At 37.9% G+C, this 25,648-nt stretch overlaps 1 protein-coding gene across 12 annotated transcripts in view; it reads left to right on the top strand.

The window, feature by feature from the left end:
- Positions 1-25,398, top strand: part of TBC1D1 (TBC1 domain family member 1) — a 318,238-nt gene extending 292,840 nt beyond the window's left edge. For all 12 annotated transcript variants that reach the window (XM_069068580.1, XM_069068572.1, XM_069068589.1 and 9 more), the window contains 3 exons: positions 2,856-3,025; positions 12,551-12,724; positions 23,221-25,398. In XM_069068580.1, the coding sequence (XP_068924681.1) occupies positions 2,856-3,025; positions 12,551-12,724; positions 23,221-23,424 (548 nt within the window). In that variant the 3' untranslated portion in view covers positions 23,425-25,398. The remainder of the gene's footprint in view (positions 1-2,855; positions 3,026-12,550; positions 12,725-23,220) is intronic.
- Positions 25,399-25,648: the final 250 nt, after the last annotated feature.

Below are 25,648 nucleotides of genomic sequence, written 5' to 3'. Positions count from 1 at the left end.
CTTGACAGACTTTAGAGCATCAAGCCAAATCTAATATGATGAAATTCAATATAAAATTTTACTTTGGGTACAAAATACCAACTTCCCATGTACTGGATAGAGGGGCATAGATAGTAGTTTATCTGGAAAAGATCTGGAGTGGGTGGTAGACAACAAGCTCAGTATGAGTTAGCAGCATAATGTGTCACCTAAGCAGCTACTGTGATTTTGGTTGCTTTATGAGGAGTATAGCCTCTGCTCTCATCTGACCTCAGTCTTGACGGTTGTGTTCAATTCTGGGCACTGTAGTTAAGAAGGGCATTGATAAAGAGTGTCCAGAGGAAGACAGCTGTGATAGTGAAGGCCCTTAATTCTGTCATATGAAAATTGGTTGAAGGAAAAGGAGCTGGCCATGTTTAGCCTGGAGAAGACTCAGGATGAACATGATAACTGTAATCAGATATTTGAAGGGACTAGATTTTTTTCTCTTTGGTCAAAGTGGAGCAGAATTAAGAGCAGTGGGTGGCATTTACAAACAGGCCAATTTAGACCTATGGTCAGGAAAACCTTCCTCGCAATTAGAGCTATCTCAAAGTAGAATGGTTTGCTTAGATTCCCGCACCTTGGAGGTCTTCATGAAGAGAGTCAGTAATGGGGGGTTGGCATGTGGGAAGGAGGTTCCTTTCATGTATGGCCTGAACTAGATGACCACTGAGGTTCCTTCTAACCATTGAATTCTGTGATTCACTGTTGAAATCTTCTGATTGCACCTCTTTTTGGGAAAAGTCTAAGCTGCCCTTTTTTGAGTTTGCAGCCCAACTCTTTTCATATTATAGATTAACTTACCTTCTTTGCTTCACTTCTGTAGGATTCTCCAAGGTTTTTGACATCCACAGCCTATGGGATAGGCCAGCTGGGTCTACATTGGTCTTTCTTGACTTGTAGTAATGATGAACTCAGCTGTGTAGTGCTGCTTCCAGCCTGGCTCCCAGTTTCAAATTTATCCGTGCTCAAAGTGAAGGTCATCTAAACCATTTCTTCCATGAACAGTTAAAAACTGGCAGATCCCCAGAAATCCCTTGGCATACATTCAAGTTGATAGAATTCTACTGGACAACAAAGGCTATCTTTTCCTTATCTTTCTCTACCTTGGGAATCCAATAGCACCTACCTCCTAGGTCCACAAGTTGTCTAAAAGACATTTGAGAGTGTCTTGAATTCATGACATGGTCCACTGGTCAGTGAGATTCCGTGTGGACAGTTTTCTCAGCAGAGATAAAAAAAAATCAGGTTGATGGAAGAGACAATTATGGCTAAACTTAGAATCTAAGAAAGCATCCTATATAGTCTATTCCTTTTGGTTACCAGGAAGCCCCTCACTTAAAAAACAAAACAAAACAAAAAAAAACCACGTAGTTATGTCCTAACCAGGAGGATAAGGACTTTAAACACAGGTAGGTCTATAGGTCTTTCTTTCATAGTATTGCTTTGTGGGCATATACATAGTGCTTTGTTTCCAAAGCTCAGAGTTTTACAAACATTGTATCATTTCTTTTTTCCATCCTTACTTTTTAAAATAAATGGGGGCACAAGCATTATTCCACAGTAAGCCCCTAAATTGTATTCTGCCTGATGTTCCTTTGCACCTACAGCACCAAATCTCCAAAAAATAGCTTAGAGGTATTTTACTAAGTAATTTTTCTTTAATGTCTTGTTTTTTATAAAAGGCCAAGGTCTCCCACTGTATCCTGGCCATCTCTAGTCATACTGATCTGTATCCGGGCACTGGATTCAGATGACTCCAGAGGACAAAGTGAGGCTGGTGACTTTTCACAGCCCTTCCTCACTTAAATCCAATTTCCTTGCAAGTCATGGTTATCATCATAATTATTGATGCCACAATCCTCGAGAACAAAGAACAAGCCACACACATGCACATATACAATGTTTTTATGTAACTCACATTTCTTAATGTATTCCTTCTTCCTCTTTCTCCTCCTCCTCCTCCTCCCAGAGACCTATTTCTTATAATTAAAAAAGTTCAGCAAAACTAACCAACATATTGAAAAATTCTAACATTATATGCAGTGTTCTATACGTAGAGTCATTTCCCTTCCCTGCTGTTCTTCCTCATCCCCTTCAAAGAAAAGGTACTTACTTCTTCTTTGTGACCAAGTTTGCTCATTATAACTTTATAACATTCAGTTTTGATTCTTTTGCTGTTAGGTTCCCCCCGCCCCAATTATATATTATTGTATAATCATTACATATATATTTTTGTTGTTGTTATATAATCATTTATATATTTATATATTTCCTGGTTTTGCTTACTTCAGTTTGAATCAATTCATATAAATCTTCATGTACTTCTCTGTATTCATCATTTGTATTCTTACAGTATAGTAATATTCCATTATATTCATGCAGCACAATTTGTTTATCTATTCTCCAGTTAATGGGCATCTGCTTTGTTATCAGTTCTTTGCCACTACAAAAAATAGTAATATATATATAAATATATTTACATATGCTATAAATATATAGGCATAGGTAAGTATATTTACTATATGTGTGTGTTGGTGAATATTAGGCCTTTGTTTTGTCATTGGTTTCCTTAAGGCATATGTATCCTTAAAATTATTAATATTGATCTTCCTTTTGTTTGCAAAAATCGTCTCGCACTATTTTATCTAAAATATGTTAAAATGAAATTAAAAGAATTTGGGCTTATCTTTCCAAGCCTGCTGCAAAATGTAGACTGTTGGATCAATCCTTTCAGCTAAAAAAAAAAAAGCTTCTATTGTGGATTTTTAAAACAGCATGTTATTTCATCAGAAGCTGGTTTGGTTTAACTTTCTCCTTTTCTGTTTTCCCAGATATGATCTTTCTTCAGGGATCAGAGGTCATATTTAAAGTGGCTTTAAGTCTACTAGGAAGCCATAAACCCTTGATTCTGCAACATGAAAACTTAGAAACCATAGTAGATTTTATTAAAAATACACTACCAAATCTGGGCTTGGTGCAAATGGAAAAGACCATAAATCAGGTATGATTGAATGGTGGGTTTTCACAAAATTCAAGTGACACTGATATATATATATATATATATATATATCCTAAACAATGACTTCTGTGTGATCAGAAAGTGATTCTGGGGTGTAGGTATTATGTCTTGCACAACTATTTCTCCCACACAATACTTTACAATTAATAGGTGATTAGTAAATATTTGTCAGCCAATAACGATAAATTCGTTGGTAAGATTTGCCAATAGAAAAATGCCTGTGCTTTAGGGGTGGCCAGGTGGCGCAGTGAGTAAGAGCACTGGCCCCAGAGTCGGGATGACCTGGGATCAAATCCGGGCTCAGATACTTAGCACCACACCCAGAAATAACTGGCCGTGTAACCTTGAGCAAGTTACTTAACCCCAATTGCTTAAAAAAAAAAAAAGAAATAAAGAAAAATGCCTGTGCTACTTAAATATAAAAGCTAGTGCACATTTTAGCAATCTTTAAGATTTAGAATGCTTAATTCTAACATTTTGCTCTTCTGAAATATATAGATATATAATCTAAGGTTTTTCATGTGAATTTTATTAATGTTTTGATTGCAGAGGGATATTAATGCATTTTCTTTTTAAAGCAAAACTGTTTTAATAGTAATGCTGTATTGGATATAGTATATATTATATAAATATATGGTTGAGAGAGAAGATATAATGTATGTTACCCTCTATAGTTTGGAGGGAAAAAAAAAAAAAACAATCCTTTTTAGAATTCAGTTCTTCACCCTTCATTTTAGCACCCCTTTACTTCAAACTGTAGAAAGAGATTTAATTTTTGAAAAATGGAGTGTTGCTTACTAAATATTTTGGTTGACTGAATTTTAAAACTAAGACCAATAGGTAAGTTTCAGGAACGCAAATTTTGGCTCTATAGAAAAGAGAGTAATTCCCTAAATGACAGACCCTGAGAGTTGAATAGGACCTCAAAGGCCATTGAATCCAAATTGTAGCTGACCAAGAATCTCCACATGCATAACCTAACTAGTCTCCTTGCTGTATATGACTTTTCATTTTTCATCCATCCATGCCTTTGTGTCATGCCTAGAATATATCTGTCATCCACTTGGCTTTTTCCTAGTCTAAATTACTAGGCCAAACCCTTTTGAGTGTGTATAGCTTTTATTTTAGAAGGTTCTACAATATTTTGGGGCTTAATAGATTATAGTTAGTACAATTAGAAAGTAAAGTTTTTTAAAAATAGATTTTTTTGATGCATTTTTTTTTACATTACTTAGATTTCCCCTTAAATCTGTCCTCTGCCCAACTCCTTTATACTCTCCAAATAACTTGTTTAAAGAAAGAGAAGGAAGTAGAGAAAAAAATTCTATAAAATTGATAGACACTTACTAAAATCTTCCATTACATGCAGTGCTTCGCACCTGTTGTCCCCAAGCTCTACAGAGGAGCAAGAGGGAGGAGGTACCTTCTGAATAGGCCTTCTTTGGGGTCAAGTTTATTTTTCATAATTTAGCAACTTTCAGTTTCAGTTTTGTGTGTGTGTGTGTGGTGGTTCTTTCCATTTCTATAATTTTGCTCATCATACACGTTATTGTCTTGGCACCGCTTACTTCATTTTGTATCAGTTCACATAAATCTTTCTATGCTTCTCTCATCAGACTTGCTTTTCTTCCAATACAGTTTTCTTCCATTACATTTATGTACCACAGTTTGTTTTGCCATAGATTGTAAACTGCTTGTGGGCTTTTCTAAACCATCCTAACATGCCATAGGTATTCAGCAAATACTGGTTTACTATTTTATTGTGCATGAAAATTAAAATCTCTTCCTGGTGAATTCTCTAGGTATTTCATCTTCATCTGCAATTTATGGAAACTCAGAGTAACTCTCCAAGAGTAGCATAAATTAATTTATAGAACCATATGCATTCCAGTGTCATCGAATTCATTCTCCCACTTTCCCTTGAAAAACATCCCTAGGCAGTTGGTCATTTATTATCAGTTTGAATGCTCCTAATTATGGGAAACTCACCTTTTAATCTGACCGCATATTACTTTGTTGGCTAGCTTTAGCTAGTTTGTGTTTCTCCCAGACACAACAACAGCATGGTACATTAAATGTAAATTGATCTCACTGCTAAAGGGGAAGACATCTCTTTTTGCTCTGACCTGTCAGAGAAGACAGAGTTCCATGACAGAAGGAAAGGTATGTTTTCAAAAAAAGAGATATTGGTTCATGAGCATTTATAATGGGAAGCCAGTGGCATGATAGAGTCTTTAGAAAGATGGAGATAGTCAGTAGTGTCAAAAGCTGTAGAAAAGTCAAGTAGAATAAAGCCTGAGATATGACCATTGTATTTAACGTAAGATATTATTGATAACTTTGGAGATCGTAGTTGTACTACAGCAGTGGGGTTAAAAGCCATAATGCAAGCCAGATTGACTTTCTTGAAGACAATGGTTATTTCATTTTTGTCTTTGTATCCTGAGAACCTAACACAGTGTCTAGCACATAGTAAGTGCTTAATATGTTTATTAAATTGTCATTAAATTGATTGATGTTTATTAACCTGATATGTTTTTCCCAGGACCTTTAGTCTTTCTGTGATTCCCCTGTGTATTTATGCAGTTGATTTGAATTGAAATGTAGGATTTAAAATTTATCTTTATTTCATCATGGTTAGTTTCACCCAATTAACTTTCCTTGAAGAAAGACAAAGGTGATATTAAGGTGGAAGTTGTAAAGAAGTGCATTAAGATCTGATGTAAGGAAAAGCATTCTAACAACTAAAGATGCCCTAAAGTTAAATGAGTAGCCATGGGTTGCCCTTTGCCAGAGGTTTTCAAGCAGAAGCTACATGACCACATTTTATGAATGGCGTAGAAGAGATCTATAGACCTTCTCAGAAGTCAACACTAACTTATTAATATTACATTATGACCCACTCTTGTGGTCTGGCTATTCACCCAGCTCTAAACCCTCCTAAGAGGGTTATATAGTCTTAACATATATGTCTTTATTTTCTCCAGAAGGATTTTCATTTTCTCTCCTCATCTACTGACTCCTTCCTTGCTACCAACAAACATGTCCAGCTCTCCACCATCCTTAGAATATGACGTTCGTATAACACTTGAAGTTGTCATCTTATTTCTTTCTTCCCTTTCACAGCCAAACTCTTAGAACAGGTTCTCCGCACTTCATTGGCTCCAACCTGCTCACCTTCCACAGTTCCTAATAGTCTTTCTTCTGACCAAACCACTTGACCAACACTGCCATTTCTCTGAGTTTTCAGGGCACTGCTCTCATTCTCCTATGCAAGGTCATCCTCCATGGCCTTTCCAACATGCTTAAAATCTTTAACCCAATAGCCAGTTAACAAAGGATAGGTGATTTGGAGAATGTCATCAGATAGTCAGAAAAGGAAGACAGTCAGACATAACAAGAATGAAGTTGAGAGCCTACATTCTTCATCAGTATCTGGGCAATGTCAGGATTTCTAGAGAGGAAGGTCTTCGTTATGTTGGGTGAATTCTTTGCAGAGGATTTTTGGGAAGGCATGAATGGACTATGTGCCATTGGAGGGAATATACTCACTTTAATGAAATCACAGATCTGTTGAAATATGCTGGTGAATGACAAGATTTTGGAGTGCTTTCATTGAACCATTGAGGGATGTGGATTTTTTCTGTCCCTTATGAACTAAGAACTCTATCATTAAAGAGGTAGGCATTTGGAGTGGAAACCTGTCAGATTCACAGCAAAGAAAAAGAGATGCTAAATATTTGAAACAAAGAGGAGTTTCTCCTTCCTCTTCCTTTCTGTCTCCCTCTTCCTTTCTGTTGGCCTTGCCTCTTTTCTCTGGGCTTCCTCTGGAATATCTGTCCTGCATCCTACTTGCTAGCAGTTCTTCCATCTCCAATGATGCTGAAGGAACCCTTTGAAGTTCACTTATTACTAAAGGAAATCATGGTAGCAAGTGGGCAACAATAAAGAACTGAAAAAGTTCTTTCATGTCCAATATTTCTTGGCTTCTGGCAGTCAAGTAGAGCAGAGAAACCAAAACCAGGGAAACTTATAGGAATCTTCTATAGGACCAGCTCTGCCCAAAGTGCTGTGTTGTTTTCATTTGTTGTGTTACCTTAAGTGGTGAAGAGTGAAGATGGAGCAAATATGACCTGAGAAAAGTTGGGAATGTTGTTCTAACTGACCTACAGATAATGGTGTGATAATCTCTTGAAGCCATTCAGCAGTTGTCCATTGACTAGAATACATTTTGATTAAATTAAATTCATATACATATATATACATACATACACATATGTATATATCTAAATTTTGTCCTTTCCTTTATCGTGAGACAGAGTAGTATAATGGAAAGAATTCATTTGGGAATCAGAAGAGATGGGTTCAGATGCTGCTTCAGACACTTTGTGACAATGTGACAATGACATCACGACCTCTCTGTTTACCCATTTGTAAAATAGAGAATATGCTGCCTCTGCCCAGAATGCTTAACTCACAGGGTTGTTGGAAGGATCAGGTGAGATAATGTAGATAAAGTGCATTGTAAACCTTCGAGTGCCACAAATTATGTTGTTTTCCTCTGTTTTAGCCATATAAACCAAATTTTGTGTTCCTTTTTCCTTTTACTGTTCACATTCTTTTGTTCCTATTGCATTCCTTTCCTTTATTTGTCTTCATCTATGCTAATGTGTAAGTCATGGGGAAAAAATTATGAACTCTTAGTCACTAACACCAAAGCCTAGAGACCAGTGACTACTCTTTCTTCCCCTCAAATCCCACAAACCCCTGGGGTATTACTAGCTGCTATTCAAAGGGAATCATAAGGCCTCTTCCCTACTGACAGTCTTGATAAGAAGCAAATAAAGCCAGGAACCCTAAATTTAGAGCTAAAAAGGAACTCTGTCTTTTCTTACTCTTTTTCTCATCTTGTGTCTGGAAGCTTAATACTCTCTGTTCCCTTCTTTATACTCTTCCCATTCCTCCTTCACATTTCCCAGAACCTCCTCCAATGGTACATTGTACTCAAAGAGTCAGACAGGTTTAAGAGGCTTCCTGTGTGGCCAGGAAAACCACACAGATGGGCTTGTACCAGCTGGACATTTCTGGGTGGTCATTGAGGGCAGCCATAGCCCCATTTCATCAAAATAATTCATTCCATAGATCACAAAACCTTGAGAAATTGTGGCCTGATCTGGACCTGGAAGGAGAAAGAACACAACTCCCAGTACCAGATACAGATGTTTGTAAAAGCTATACTGGACCCTTCTCATCCTCCAGCTGTCACCTAAAAGCCCAGGAGCAGCTGCGAAACTAAGCACTTCTAAAAAGATCAGACATTCCAACTGGAAAGGGCAGATGTATCTTGTCAAGTGAAGGACCCGAGGTTTTTCTTGTCATCATTTCTTCATGTTTCTTCCATATTAACCGTGGTTTGAGCCTGAAAATGAATATTCCTGTCCTTAAAATGGCCTGCAGAGACATCAGGATATTTTAAGACCACATAGAAATGAAGTGGAGATGGATCTGATGCTATTGTCATTTTGGGATCGGTTTACAAAAAAACAAACAAAAAGTATAGCAGATGTTTTGTGAGATAGGAATAGTGTCAGTGTCTCTGCATACTTTTTACACTTTTTTTTTTTAAGCATAGCCATTAGTGATATCAACGCCCAAGTCCAAGAAACTTGGATACAGACAGGGTAGTTATTTAGGAAGCTGTGTATCAAATTAAAAATATACACTCTTCAGAAGCTCAGAGCTTGGATGCACAGATCCTAACCTTGGCAGTCTTCTACTGGCTTTGTCTTGCCAAAGCAGGCAGAATAACTTTGGAGCTGTTTGTGCCATTAAAAATGGATAGCTCATTATCTTTCAATACTGAAAACCTGGAACTGGGTAGATTCAATTGGGGTGTTAAGGAGTATATGAGAGGCTTGACAAATGGAAATATTGGCTTCATGTCCTTAGCACCAGGTGTCTGGAACTTATATGAAAAATCTTAGGAAAACCAAGCATGGAACTTATGGGTTATTACTAAACTTAGAACTGTGTCACTTTTTTTTAAAATGAAATAATTAGAAAGAAAACACATCATCCAGCAAAGCTACTTTGGTAATTCATTGTTTAAGATACTATGCAACTGTGTATAGGTCTGTGTAAGTCCTTCAATGCTAGTCTTTAAGTCAGGGGTCTGGAGTTCAGATCCTGACCCTGTTACTACTTGTATGACTTTGGACAAGTCACCTAACTTCTGGACCTCATTTCCTTGTCTGTAAAATGATTAGAGTTTGATAACCTATAAAGGAACCTTCCAACTCTACATCTTTGGTCCCGTGAAATCCTTATGCTCTCATTTCAGTAAGCTCATGATAAAAAAAACTCAGATGGCTACAGGTCCTGTTGAATGCTCAGGCCTCCTAGCCCTGGTATATGATTGGTCTTTCTTCAGCTTTTATTTTGCTGCTTTGATTTGGCATATCAATGTTCCCAACCTGTCTTGCTTTCTGGTGGCAAAGATTCTGAGACCTGAAATACACCACTTGTATCCTTCAACTAAGAAGAAGGAGCCCTCCCTTTCACAAAATATCTAATTAACAGTTCAGAGGTATTGTTCTGGGAGTGAAGCTGTCTTTTCAGAATCTAGCATATATTACCATGGTTTGGGGTAGATTCTAGAATAAAGTGGCAAAAACTAGGAGAGCAGTAGATTTGGCAGTCAGGTGGTGATGAAACAATTGGGTAATAATGATTATAGCCCAAGATACTTCCTAGGGCATGGGTAGGGAACCTGGTGGCCTTCTAGGTCCTCAAGTGCGACCATTTGACTGAGTCCAAGTTTTATAGAATAAATCCTTTTGTTAAGGGGATTTGTTCTGTGAAGTTTGATTCAGTCAAAAAGCTGCATTGCATTTCAGCACAAATTTGGGGACAGAGGAGCGGGGTTTGAACCTGTGTCTTCATCAGTGGAGGAAAATTTCAGTAATGTAAATTCCTTCTGCCAGTGCTATTCAGCTTTTCCCTTCTAACTTAGGTTTGGGGAGTTTCCCAGGACTCTTAAGAGGTTAGTAAGTAACTTGCTTAGAGTTTAATTACTTGCTCTTGGTCATACACCTAGAGTATAGAGTTGGAGTTTGAACTAAGGTCTTCCTGAATCTGAAGCTGACCTTCACACCATTCAAAAGATTTCTACTTCTGTCTTGGTTTGTACACCAGGAAAGTTGTATGTAAATTGTTGTTTTTCTTTGTTTTGTTTTGTTTTTTTGCAAATACAATCCTATTTATATGCACCTGGGAAGTACATTATTTAAAGCAGCCTACAATGAATGCTTTTATATTTCAGCTTTTTAATTCAGATGTCATAATCTTACTTCATTGGTCATCTAGTTCATCTCCACCCCACCCTACCCCCCATTTTAGAAATGAGGAAACTGAGACCCAGAGAAGTTTGAGTGATTTGTCTCATGTTTCACAAGTAGTGAGTGGCAGATAGAGGCTTTTAACCAAGACCTTTTGATTCCAAATACACTGAAATAAGTTGCCCAAGGTCTTCTGTTTTATATGGTCTGATTCTTGAACATTGAATTTTCCTAAAGTGATGCATACATGAATGTTTTGAAACTATTTAAATAATTTTGTTCTGATCTGGGATCCATTAGTTGCTTTTTGTTATGTTAAAATGGCAAATTAGATTCTCAAACATTTAGGTTCCTTTTCCTTGAGGGCATACTTGTTGACTTAAATTGAATTACCTATGGAGGCAAAATGTGGTTTCATAGTCATCTGCTGTAAAAATGAAAGACAGCTGTGGTGTGGGGGTAAGATTGGTGGCATGTAAGTCAGAGGACATGGGTTTTTGTTCCAATTTACTCTCCTTGGAATAGTAGGGAAATCACTTCACCTCTCCAAGAGACTTATTTTCCTCATCTGTAAAGCAGGGCTAATATATTATAACCCCTACCTACTTTAAAGTTGTTATGAGAGCAAAATATGGTACATGAAGATTCTTTGAAAAATAAAGTACTATATAAATATCATGTATTTTATTTCTTTTCTGCATGTATATGTCAGTAAATATGTATTTGCCAAATTCAGTTTGTTGTATTCATGTAATTTTACTAATTGAAAACTAGGAAGGAAAGAGGTCATCTCAAGGAGGAGAACATATAGATATTTGTATAGGAAGGTGGGATGAAATTATTTTATATTCTGTTGCTTAAAATTCTGAGTGTGGCTTCAAAAGGGGATTAAAACATGTCCTCACTGATGTGACCATATTAAAGTTGCGGCATTAGAAACGGGTTAGCATTGTATTTGAATATTTCTGACTGTTTTTAACCTTAACTTCCCTCTGTAAATTCATTTTCTGAGTAACATATTGGGACCCCTTATAGAAAACCCAGTTTAAATGAAATCCCAAACTACAAATACATTTAAGCCATCACTTAACTGTTCTAGAAGAGGCGACTACATTATTATTTTCATGGAAACAATGAAGGGAGGGGAAAAAATAGCCTAGGCAGCAGTAAACCCAGAGCCTCCTGAGTCCCTTCAGTATTCTATCCACCAAATCACACTGTCTTCTAAGAGAGACCAAACAATGAGCAACTGATTCACTTTTGTGGTTTAGGGTTATTTTTCTAATGTGTGGTTTTTTCTGTCACTATTACTATTATGGGAAGGAGGACAACTTGAGCTTTGTTCCTCATTCACTCATCTATGTGGGTGACATTTGGGTTCTGTATTCATTTCTGCATCTTTATTTTTTGGTCCAAGGAGGGTCTTTCAGTAAACACTTCTATTGCATAGCCATTCTCCTGATGATGAACTATAATTAAACTTTGACTCAATAGCATCATGAATGGGGGAATGGATCATTTTTTAAAAACCTATTGTGGTAGATAGCATTTTAGGATGTAGACTTGGAGTAGAAAGAAACTAGCTGCCTTTTCAGGCTCTAAAAGGATAATTTTACCTGGTAGAGAAAGGATTCTCTAGCAAAGTTTGAAAAAGGTTGTGTTGTTTAGATAATTGGTAATGGAAATGAGCCTATCTCTTATTTGATTATGTGTTGCCTTAAAATTCTTCTCTAGTTATTTAATGTTTTATTATGTCTTCTCATAGAGCGTCAGGGGGGTAACTGATCCAAATGGTTAAGTTCCTGGAGGATAGAAAGTATGCCCATCTTTTGTGTTCCCCATAGGGCTTGACCAAAGCTAAGCATGCATGCATTCATTAATTTACTTCACAAGCACTTAATGAACTTGTCAGATGTGTGTACAGAGGTGTGCTAGGTACTGATGGAGAGGGGTAGGAGAGGATGGAAAGGGAGAGAAAGTTGGGAGTGGGGTTGGAAGAGAGGGGAGGTGGTGGTGAGGGAAGATCCAAAACTTAAATAAAACATAATGCCTATCCTCTTGGAATAGTTGTGTAATAGGTGCTTAATAAATGCTGGCTCAGTGAAGTCACATGAATATGTTTGTGGTTCTCGGCCTTCTCAGTGCCTGACTCCATTCCTATATGCAACAGGTGTTTGAGATGGACATCTCCAAGCAGTTACAAGCTTATGAAGTTGAATACCATGTGCTTCAGGATGAACTTATTGATTCCTCTCCACTCAGTGACAACCAAAGAATGGATAAATTAGAAAAGACTAACAGCAGCTTGCGTAAACAGAACCTTGACCTCTTAGAAGAACTGCAGGTAAGAGGGCGTGAAGCTTTCTGTCCAAAGTGCCCGTTGCTGGACACTTCAGATGTGGAGCAAATGATGTGGGTAGCAGTCTATGCAACATTGAGGTTGACTTGCTCTCTGTTGTGTGCTGTGACCAGGGTATCCCCAAACTTGGCTCTTTCCACAGTCACCCTGAAATAAACCAAGGCTTGGAAGGGATGCTCCACTTAAGACCTACTTGATAGCAGATTCCGAGAGCCAAACCAAATCAATCTGTAGGGAAACATCAGCTTATTGAGAGACCCAGAATGGAGCTGTCCAATCAGCTGGGTGTTAATCTCATAGTTCTTTGTTGTCAGGTGCAGCTGAAGAAAATACAGAAGGTTTGGTTGACCAAATAATAGGTGCTTACTAAATATTTGTCTTATTTAATTGACACAATTGGGACATACATTGATCCTTAGGCCTTTAGAAGCTTCCGCCCTAATCACATACCATTGGCCATGACTCACAAAGGTAAACACAAATAAAAACTGAAAATGTTTGGAATCTTTTCTCCTTGGACCCCACATAGTACTTTATCTTGTACCTGTCTGATGCACTTATCATGTGTGATTGCTATGCACATCATGGTTACTTGCATGTTTTTATCAAAAACGTGGTGTCCTGCCTCCTTACAGAGTGCTTTGCATATAGACACTTAACACATGGTTTTTTTAATGGAATCGAATATACAATTTTGAGAGTTTGGCATATTGGCATGGGATTGTAGTCATAGCTCCACCGGTGATTTGTTCTTTGCCTTTGGACAAATCACTTACTCTCTCAGTTTCTTTTTCTGTAAAATGGGGGTGATGGTTCCATCCTATTTACCTTTCAGGATTCTTGTGAAGATCAGATAAGATAATGTCTGCAAAGACACAAGAAAGAAGTGTAAAATTCTATGCAAATGTATGGAGGTATTAATGTTATATAAGGGGTTTTCAACATCAGTGGGAACCTTTTTATGGTAAAAACATCTTTTTCGTTAATCCACTGGGAGACATTTTACATAATTTGACAGTGTATATGAAATAAATTAGTAGTCTTATTAAATATTTTTGTAATTCAAATCATAATAATCAGTCTCTTGGCTGATGTGTATTTATCAGTGATAACAGAGGACCCAAAATTGCAGTTGTCTCAAAAGCTAAAAAACCAAATCTACTGTAAAGGCCACCCCTTTCAAACAAAGTTCAGACATTGGCCATATCTACACAGCTTGGTGTTGTTTTGTGGAAGACCAAAGACAATTTAAAAAATATTCCTGGGGCAGCTAGGTGGTGCAGTGAATAGAGCACAGGCGCTGGACTCAGCAGGACCTGAGTTCATATCTAGCCTCAGACACTTGACATGTGTGACCTTGGGCAAGTCACTTAACCCCAATTGCCTTGCCTTCCCCCCCCCCTCCAAAAAATTATTTGGGGACTATTCTAAGACAAATCCTCTGATTCATCTGATTCTGAAGGGTCGAGCTATTGCATAGAAACTCTTACAAATACTTAGGGCCCCTGAAGTATTGTCAGAGTTCCTGAACCCTAGTGCTGAAGTTCTAAACCCTCATGGGGATTTTAGGATCTAGTGTAGGAGCTTGCCTGTGAGTCTCCATGTGCGTTTAGGGTGGCAGTTCAAGATGACCCCAGAACAAAAGTTATTTCACTATGGTATGGCATCATGGACCCATTTCTAACAAAACAGATGTCTAGAACTGAAATAAGCATGTCAGCTCCTGCGTTGGTTTTATTTGGCAGAGGTTGTGTGGCCAGGGTATCGGAAATGTCGGCAGGAATGTCCTGCTGCTGCTTCTCCACTGTAGCCCTTCTGGGAAGGTGACAATTCAGAAAAGCACAGGCTGGTACCTTTTGCAGGAAAGGCCTAGGCACTGAGTAGTGAGCAGTAACAACAGCATTTTTCTGCTGTTATTTCTTTGAGCTAACTAGAGAAAAAGCATACCTGTGTACACGGTGTTAGTTTGTTAGTTTGAGTTTAGTTATTATTCATATAAGCTGTAAAACTTTAGAGCTAAAAGGAAGCCATCAGGCAATAAGCATTTATTAAGCTCCTACTGTGTGCCCAGCACTGGCTGTTGTCTTGTCCAAAACCATCATTTGATAGAAGCAGACCTAGAACTAAAAGCTTAGTCTCTTTTTTTTTTGGGGGGGGGGGAGGAGAAGGCAGGGCAATTGGGGTTAAGTGACTTTCCCAAGGTCACATGGCTAGTTTTTGTGTTAAGTGTCTTGAGGCCAGATTTGAACTTAGGTCCTCCTGACTCCATGGCCAGAACTCTATTCATTGTGTCACTTAGCTGCCCCTAGAAGCTTGGCCTCTTAACCCCCACGCCAATACTCTCTATTTCTTCATATGTGTGTGTTGTACTCTCAGTCATTCAGCAAGCATCTTCTTAATGTCAGGCTCCCTTTCAGGCAGTGAGATACAGGGAGAAAAAAGACAGTGCCTTCCCTCAGGGAATTATTGGGGTAAACATGTCATGCATCAGGGAGTGGAAAGTGCTAAAAGCTGGGGGGATCAGGAAAGAAACCTTTTGTAGAAAGCCCTTGGGTTTGGTTTTGAAGGTCACTAGGGATTCCAAGAGGCAGAGGTGAAGAGGGAGTAAATTCCAGGCATGGGGAACAGCTTGTGTGTGAAGACACTGAGAAAGAAGATGACATGGGATATGTGAGAAACCAGAAGAATGCCAGGTTGGCTGGACTATGCAAAGCACAAAAGGGAACAATGGCTTCCACTGAGAAACAACTGGAAGAAGTAGGGAGCCAGAGCTTTTTATTGAGTAGGGTAGTGACAAGGGCATTACTGTGCTTTAGGAATGGGGAAGGGCTCAGAGAAGGGAAAGACCTGAGGCAGAGAAATTGCAATAAATAGTACAGGCAAGAGGTGATTATGCTCTTAAAGAATCACATTTTCCATTTCTTTTATAATGGCTAATACAGTAGGTATTCAGTAAGTATTTAAGTGGTTTGTTTGCTACATTTTTTCCTAAACAGGAAAACTCTTTTATCCTTCCATTTAATAGAAGTACCAAATGGCTGTTTATTTTTTTTAAGCTTGTTAGTAGTAAATTACCAGGGCCAGAGAGTTTATCATTTCACTCGGTTTTTATAGTACCATATATGAGGCCATTTCACAATAGGTACTATTTAATGATGCTGATTGGGCCATTGAGGCACTTGAGTTTGTCCTATTGTCTGTCCAACAAGTAATTACTAAGAGCCTATGGCAGGTAGACCTTCTGAGTGCTTCCAGAGAAGCATGAAACAGGTACCACAGTCCCTATCCTCAAATAGCATTACAGTCTGAGAAAATAAACAAGGCGTGATATAGTTAAATGATATAGGATTGTGTGGAGCAGATTGTAAGTGCTATAATGAACTCGAGAGATGTATCATTGTGGGCTAGAATAGTGGAAAGCCCTTAAAGAATGAGTCAGGTGTCGACATATTACAATGTGTTGGGGTTTGTTTTTTTTTTAAACCACATGCCAAACATAAGCAGCCTCTGCCTGATAACATCACTACTAATGCTTGGGGTGGATGGGAAAATGGTACGAGGTTGGTAGGGAGAAGGCAGAACCACTCAGCTTTTATTTGGCCTTGATTTTCTCTCCCAAGGAGACTAGAAAGGGCAAAACCAAAACTGGCTAATAAGTAGATGAAGCCCAAGTGAAGCAAGAATGTAACAGGGTACCTAGTTGTCACTAGTCCTAAACAAACCACAATCCAGAGCATGAAAGGAATTGTTGGATGTGGTTGCTGAGCCAATTGTCAAATTTCAAACCCGTGAAAGATTATGAGGACCAGGATAAAGTGCAGACTGTAGACTGGAGAATTTGACTTTGATACCTGGCAAAATTCTAGGAAGTATTATTAAAGGAATGGTTAGTGAGCACGCAGAAAGGAAGCAACAACCCAAACGAGCAAGTATGACTTCATCACGAATAGATTATGCCGGGGTGGCCAGGTGGCGCAGTGAGTAAGAGCGCCAGCCCCAAGTGTCGGGAGGACCCAGGATCGGCTACAGCCTCAGATACTTAACACCCACACAAAATAACTGGCCGTGTAACCTTGGGCAAGTTACTTAACCCCAATTGCTTTTTAAAAATAATTAATTAATTAATTTTTAAAAAGAATAGATTATGCTGTACTAACCTTGTTTCCTTCTTTGATGGACTTTTTAAATCAGGGGAATACTGTGGAATTTAGAATCGTCCTTCATCCTATATGGGTAGAAAAAAAAATGGAGAGATGTGGGCTGGTTTAATAAGCATATAGACACGTTGATTTGGAGCTGGTTGAATAATCCTATCCAGTAGCTCAACATTAGTCTGGAAGAAAGTCTCTAGTGTCAGGCCCTTGTCCTAGGTCGTGTGTGCTATTTAGTATTTTTATCAAAGACTTCAATAAGAACTTAGATGATCTTGGAGGGATGACTCAAATACCAGTGTCCTCTTAGTTTAGTTCAGTGTTGGGACAAACGGAAGCACTCACAAGTCACTGACCATTTAACATGAAGAGGATTCCTTTGCCTTAACACAGCAAGGATAGCCAATATCAACTGGACCAAACAGGCCCCTCACCTGTGGGTGGTCAGAACCAAACAGAACAGGCTAGAGATAGGAGAGTCAGGAATCAAACAGAAGTTTAATTTCAAAGTGAGGGAAATAGCTTGTAAGCAAAGAGGGGATCTGGACACAGGTGCCAGGGCCCCACCCCTAGTGGGAGGACCTAGGGCAATTTGGGGAGGTCTCAATACTTATACCTGTGGCTATGCAGTGAGCTCTAGCCTTAACAATGACGGGGTAGCAGCAACAATGGGACAAATTTAATTCATAGCAGGGCTTCATGACCTAGCTCAGAGAACACCTGGTGCTTGTCAAAGCAATGCAGTAATTATGTGATTTTGACGGATGGTTAAATCATCCCCAGGGTGAATGCAAAGGATTGTTGTCATGCCAAGCTCAGACCATAGCCTGCTTGCTGAGCCTTAGCTCTGGAAAACAGGGTGTCTCCTAATATCTCACCAGTAACGAGGGTACAATGGCACTTAACTTTCCTGGAGGTGATCCCCCTGGTCTCCCTCTGGATGAAAATGTATCTGGTGAAAAGGACAGGGGAAAGTAACTTTCACAATCCTGGGAGCCCACCAGTGTGTCTAGGACTTTTATGCCCCTATATGACCAGGAAACTGCGTTAGGGAAGCCAAGGCCAATCGGGTCCCAGGGGCAGCTTTGCCTTCTTTAGGATAAAGCTTCTTCCTGTTGTGGGTGGGAAGGAAGAAGGCATGTCAGGGAGATAATGGCCTTCTTATAAGATGCCATGCTTATCAAGTAGGCATATGGCTCAAAATTCAAGGGTCAAGAACACAGATATCAAAGTCAGGATCCAAGAAGATCTCCATAGGCTGGAACAGTGAGCCAAACTTGATGTAGTCGAATTTAACAATATATTTAAACACATAGGATCACAGGTTTAGAGATGAAAGGGGCCTTATCTAAATCCAGGCACCTCATTTTGTATATGAGAAACTGAGAGTCTAGGAAGCTCAATTGACTTTTAAAAAATTAATCTTTTTTTTTAATGTTGAACATTAATCAGTACAACCATCTAAACTTTAGTAACCACCTACAGTTAATTTAATGAGTTGTTTTTCTAGTATTACTCATGAGCAGTTTCACTTGTACAGGGCTAAAGAGAAGTAGCTCTGCCATGAAGAGTGAAGGTTCAAAGTTCTAGGTTGGTTTTTGAAGAAGTAGATGTGTTTGATTTAACCTGACGATCTCAACAACACAGAACACACCTGAGAACCCAGAATAAGTGAAAAAGTTTTCTGAATAGCCAGAATAGTTGTTTAGAAAGCCCTGTGCATTTTGCTTGTAGAAAAGCCCCTCAGTCCTCATTTCAAACATCTTTTTTTTTTATTTTGAATTTTTTATTCTGAATGTAACACCAAATAAAAGAAACAGTTCACATATACAGAGTAGAACAGAAAAAAGATAGTATATGAGACTGCGAGTCTGTTATGCACAGCTTGCTTTTCCTTATAAGTAGATAATAAAATGTCTTTTTCAAAGCTGTGTTGCTTCCCTTTGTTTCCTTCTGGTCCACTTTCTGTTCTGTTCTGTGCATTAAAAAAAAAGATGTTTCTACGTCCTTTTCTTTTTTAGTAGCTCTTTCAATCATCTCCCCCTTCCTATTCCCCACCCATCCCCAAACTGGACCAAAAAATTGTAACCAATATGCATAATTAAATAAATTCTCACGTGTCTGAAAATGTAGCCCTCATTTTGCATCTTGGGGTCATCACCTCTCTGAAGATCAAAGAATGCTTCATCATCCATCTTCTGAAATCAGTATTTCTCCTTTTGTTGATTAGAGTTCTTGCCAAACTTTTAATTTAAAATGTTGTTATTCTGTAAGTGCACATTTTTCTTTTAATTGATCTTAATTATTTAATTAATCTTAGCTCCTTTTTAAAAAAAAAAAAGGTAAAAAGGTAATAATTCTTCCTGCCTTCCCTACTTGCCTTTTAGTATTGTTGTGAGACCCTTTTTGGCTTCCCTTCAAACCTTCCAACCCTTGCCCCACAAATTGCCTTTCAGCCTTACGTTCACTTTGTACATATTTTCTGCCTATGTGTGTATTTTGTATCTATCTATGTTATTTATGTATATGCTGTCTTCCCCAATAGAACAAAAGGTCTTTGAGGGCGGAGACTATTTCATTATTGTCTGTGTTTGCAGGCACAGTGCTAGCATTGTGCTTGACACATAGGAGTCAATAAACACTTATTGATTGATGATCAAATAAGATAATGTGTAATAATATGTTGATGTTTCCTTCTGTGAGACAAATAGTGTCCTAATAACTAAACCAGGGGAGATGTCAGAGAAAGAAAATTATGACCCCTATCTCTACTGAGTATTGATGCAAAAATATTAAATTAAATATGAACTTAGAGGCTAAAGTAGGATATTAAAAAGAATATATACTCTGACCAACTTTTATTTGTACTAGGATCACAGGATTCGATCAATATTAGGAAAACTATAAACATATAATAGACCATAGTAGTAACAAAAAAAATAAAGTGATACAATTTTATCAGATCAACAAACTTCACCATTTTTATATTAAAAATACCAGAAAGCCAAATAATAAATGGTCCTTTCTTTAATATGTTAAACAGTATCTAAAACCAAGAGCTACCATTATCTGTAATTGATAAATCATTAGAGGCCTTTATAGTAAGATCAGGGATAGAATAATTTATGTCCAGTGTCACCATTAATACTTGATATGTTTCTAGAAAGTTTCTCTGTAACAATACAAGAAAATGAATTATGCAAATAAGTCTAGGCAAACAAAAAGGAGAATTAATTGCTTTTGTAGATTATTATGGTTTAGAAAACCCTAGAGATTCACATAAAAATTAATGGAAATAATAACTTCAGTAACAATGCAGGACATAAAATAAACCCATAAATATTGTTAACCCTTCTGTACATTATCAGTAAAACATAGCAGAAAAAGGGTGCTGAGGGGAATTGATTGAAATTTACTATATAATTACGAAAAATCTACAAAAAATCTGGGAGTTCACTTGTCTTGCTCAGTGGACTCACAGATTTTTTGTACATTTTGTAGTAAATCCTGTAGTAAATGGGAATGTTGTAATATTCTGTAGTAAATGGGGATTATATTAATCCAACTACAAAACATTACAGAACTAAAGGAAGATGTAATAACTGGAGAGTATTAATTGCTTATGGCTGGAATGTTCTGATATAACTGAAATGACTCTATTACCTAAATTAATTTACAGATTCAGTAACATACCAAACTGCCAAAGAATCACTTTATAGAACTAGACCAATCTATAACAAAATTAATCTGGAAGAAAAAATTTCAAGAATCTCAAGGGACATAATGGAGGGGGAAAGTGGAAAGGAAAGGAGTCTAGCAACACCAGATCTCAAACTGTACTGCAAAACTCTAAGCTTAAGGTCTTTGGTACTTCTTGAAAAAGAGATAAGTTGATAAGTGGAACAGATTAGGTACAGATACAGAAACAATTAAACCATAGCAGCATAATTTTTAATAAACTGGACACAAACGACTGAGATAAGTTTGACAAAAATAACTGGAAAATATGACTGTGGTCTGGCAGAAGTTAGGCTTAGATAAAAGCTCACATGATATGCCACAACAAATTCCAAATAATTACATGACCTAGATATACAAGTTCATAAAATAAACAAATTTCAGGAAAATACAAAGAGATCGCTTTCACAACATGAAGTTGAAAAAAAACCTTTTTTGCATAAATAAATAGTGCACTTAGACTTAGGAGAAAAACAGTTAACTCTGAAAAACTTTGAAGCATAGTTCTCTGATAGAGATCTGATATCCATAATATATAGGGCATTGATACAAATATATACAAATAAGAGCCATTCCACAGTAGATAAATAACCAAAGGATATTAATAAGCAGTTCTCAAGGGAAGTAATTCAAGCAATCAAAAACCATATGAAAAAGTGATCCAAGTCACTAATAACAGATAAATTAAAACAAATTATGGCTCCATCCCCCATCCTTCAATTTGGTAAAAATGACAGAAAAGGAACATGGCAGTTATTGGAAAGGATATGGAAAAATAGACACACTAATGTGCTGTTAAGAGGGCTTTCAAATGGTCTGCTTATTCTGAAAAGCAATTTGGAACTTACCCAAACAGTCACTAAACTCTTCGTACCTTTTAACCCAGTGATACCACTACTAGGTATCTACACCAGAGAGATAAAAAAAAGGGGGGGGAGGGTGGCGGCTAGGTGGCGCAGTGAATAGGGCACCGGCCCTGGAGTCAGGAGGACCTGAGTTCAAATGTGGCCGCAGACATGTAACACAAAAACTAGCCATGTGACCTTGGGCAAGTCACTTAACCCCAATTGCCCTCCAAAAAGCAAAAAAAAAAAAAATACGAATATACAAGAAGTATTTTTAACGAGTACAGAATTGGAAACAAAGTTAGTCACCGTCAATTGGGGAATGACTGAAGAAATTATGGCACATAAATGTAAGTGGAATATTATTATCCAAGAGAAATCTGGGAGCGTTTGTATGAACTAATGCAAAGTGAAATAGAACCAGGAGAACTGTTTATACGATGCCCAATCACAACTCTAGAAGTCTGATGATGAAGCATGCCTCCCTCTTCCTGTGTGCAGACTGAGAGGTACGTCTTCAGACTTCACCAGTACAACACAGATTTGTTTTGCTTCACTGAACAAGGCCTTTATTTGGGAGGGGAAGATGTAGTAATTGTGATTTTTAAAAAATAAAAGACTTTAATGAGAACTTTTTCAAATACACACAAGAGAGCAGAGTGGGACATAAGTCACAAAAGGGTCAGAAAGGGACATAGATATAAGCAGGACCATGATGCTACTACCGTGTTAAATCGAATATACATTTTATAGAATTGTACCATGTTTATGGTTTCATATATAACCCCCCTTTTCTGACATTTGTACATAGAGATGAATATATTTGAATACATAGAAATATATATATATATGTAAGAGCCTATATGGGATTGCATGCTGTCTTTGGAGGGGGGGAGAGAAAATGTAAAAATTATGGTAGTGAATGTTGACAACTAAAAATAAATAAATAAACTTTTTTTTAAAGAATTATATGTGTAGAGAGAATGTACATAAAATATATGGAAACATACTTACATATAAATTTCATATGTGAACCTGTTTTCTGACATATATAGAAATGAATGCATTTTATTATTTTCTAGTTCTCAATTGTTTTTAAAAATAGTAATGGTAATGTGACAACTGATAAAATCCGTGAGGGGGAATGGGCTCAGGCAGGAGGGAAGAATAATATCAAAGGCCAGCAAGCCAGAGTGTGCTCAGCATAGAGGCTTCAGCACAATATGATAGCTCATCATGGTCCTAAATGATCCAACAAAAGGTTATTTCAGAGAGAATCTCTGGTTCTAAGACAAGGAGATGTGTAATACGATTCAGAAGGCTTTCCATCAAAAATGATGTGGATTGTTTTTAAGTGTGTACTTAAAGGAGTTAAGTTCATTTATCTGGAAAACTCATTTAAGTGGAACATCTGATTTCATTGCAAAGCCAAATGGATGAAGGGCTACTGTAATAGAGATCCGTGTTTGGAAAGTTAGTTGTTTCAGCTGTTGAATGTGTGAATACAAAACCTTCTCCATCCCCATAAGTTGAGTAAAACAGAAAGTGGATGGCACGGGTCAAAATAGATAGCTGTTAGAGTGACATGTTCTGTACCTACACACATAAACCAGTTCCCCTGTTGGTTAGAGCAGTCAGCCAGTCTCAGTATTTAGGTACAGCAGTGATGTGGCCCCAAGACTTAGGGCAATTGCTGTTCCCTCTCCTCTTCCATCAGATGATAAAGTTCTTTTTCTTAACCTTCCAGGTGGCAAATGGGAAGATCCAAAGCCTCGAAGCCACCATTGAGATTCTCATGGCCAACGAGAACAAACTGAAACAGACAGCTCTGGCTTTGGAACTGGAGAGGTCAGCGCTTCTGCAGACTGTGGAGGAGCTGCAGAAGAAAGCAGCTGAGCTGGGGAGTGGAGATCCTGCTCCTGGCAAGCCGGAGCTCACAGAAGACGACTAATGACCAGCTGCCCTTAGTGGCTGGATGAGCTCCCCGCAAAAATAGGGACAAGGGAAAAACTACCTAGTGAGCATCACTATGAGGGCTTTCGCACCATCTGCACGATTGTCCATGCCTTAGCCAAGTGAGACAGAGGAGTTGGATATAGTAGAGAGAAACATGTTTCTCAGGGAGGAAACTCTTGCTTTTGTTATCATGGGAAGTTTTCTGACCTAATACAAATGCAATTTTTAAAAAAAGTTGGGAGGAGGGAGAGATGTTCAATTACTTATTTTTTCTTTAGTCCCTAAATCTTCTCTATCCCCATCCATGCCGTTTACTCTACTCTAAAGATTTAGATAGCCCTTTGATATGAATAAATGCACTTTTATGTTATATTGTATTCCTGCCTTGTCCTTCAGTACGCCCACATGCAAAAGAATATGCAAAATGCTGAGGTTTTTCCAAAGCAAGATGGGATGAAGGTGCCTCCTTTGGCAGGGACCACGGTGGAGCAGCCCTTAGAAGTAGTTTTCTGTGGTCAAACTCTTAGCATCACTCATGGGGTGACTCTTCTCTCAAGCTGGGGCACTGTTCATGTATGTTATAAATGATAGACAACCATTGGAAGTGTCTGAGATCATTTGTGAAACTCCAGAATCTTAGGTTTAATTGTTAACTTTTCATATTTGGGGGGTGGGAGGGGTTGTCATTTTTTTAAACTATTTTATTAAAGGGTTTTTGTTGTTGTTATTGACTGTTAATCCCCTATCTCTTTAGTATTGCAGACCAACATAGATGATGGATGTTTCATGGAAATAACATAATTTTAGACTCTACCAAATACTTCTGACTTTGCCAAATGTCTCTGACATTTACAGTTTTGTGTAGTGGGTTTATCCATATAGTAAAGTGTCATTTATTTATTTATGCATGGCTATACCATGTGATACAGCCTAATGCCCCTCCGTTTGTGCCTACTCCCTTCCTTGGAAAACAGTATTCTCAGATATTCTCAGACGTAATAGGGAACTTGATTGCCTTTTCAGTGTACCACAATTATTATAATAATAATTTAACATTTACACAGTCTTTTAAAATTTACAAAGTACTTACCCACATAATTGACCTGTTAGATAACATTATAAGTGTTATTCCCATTTTAAAGATGAGGAAACTAAGACTCAGAAAAGTTCAGTGATTTTACTTTGTCACAGAACTAGTAATCTTTCGGATCAGAACTTAAACTGAATTCTCCTGACTTACAAGTTCAGCATACTTGCCACCAAACTATACTGTGCCTCCTGCCTGTCCTTCTTTCCCTTCCCCTCCCCACTCAATGTAACAAAATAAAATGACATTAAATGTATGCCTTCCTTAAGGTACACCTTTCAACTCAGTCTCTGTGTTGCAAAGGACTCCTTCACATTGCAGAAGTAATTCTCAGGATAAAAATACACTTTGTGTGACAATGCCCATGGAAACTTGATTATTTTAATATGACATAGGGTCTCCCAAAGACTATTAACTAAAAAAAAAGTATTGACTATAAAATAAAGCATTAAGTTTGGGGAGGGTCAGTGGAAGTTTAAATCACTTCCCTTTTTTGTTTTAATTTATATGTAATTTATATTTGGTCCTTCCATTTTGAAAGCACAGCACATCTCTCCTATGCCAGAGAGGAATCCTTCTGCCTCTCACTGGGTGAATTGGAAAAGAAACTTTAGAGAAAAAAACCCTAGGGCATAAAAAAAGAGTTGCAGACTTGGGTTCATTGTAGATATCACATACCTGCCATTTCAGTAAGAGACAGAAGTTTTGCTGCTTCTGCTCTCGTCTTCCTGAGGAAACTCCTAGGAATCTGTTCAAATTGAGGGCTTCTTTCCCCATCATTCATTTTAAGCTCTGAATGTAATATCTTGTCATTTTGGTACCCCACTACTCAAGTACATTGGCTTTAGGCTAAGGAAGCAATAAAACACTGAACCATCCTCAGCAGTGTTTATGTGTGTTTTTTGTTTTTGTTTTTTGTCTTGTCTTGATTTGGATTTTTAAGCCCAGGAGTAGAATGCTGTATGAGTTCCTCAGGGTTCAAAGGAGTCTTCAGAATTATGAGTGAAAATATTTCAGATAGCACCCTTTCTTTCCTCAGCTTGTCCCTTGTCTCTCTGTTTCTGTCTCTCCCTGCCTCTCTGTCTCTCTCCCCTGTATCCCCCAAAACTCCCTCCCTAGTTGCAACAATTTC

This window comes from Petaurus breviceps, unplaced genomic scaffold (genome assembly GCF_028583685.1).
Source record: "Petaurus breviceps papuanus isolate PSGF00001 unplaced genomic scaffold, PetGlider_PUasm1.0 140, whole genome shotgun sequence".
Classification (NCBI taxonomy): Eukaryota; Metazoa; Chordata; class Mammalia; order Diprotodontia; family Petauridae; genus Petaurus; species Petaurus breviceps.
Note: the sequence above shows the minus strand (reverse complement) of the source record. Positions and strands in the feature narration are given on the sequence as shown.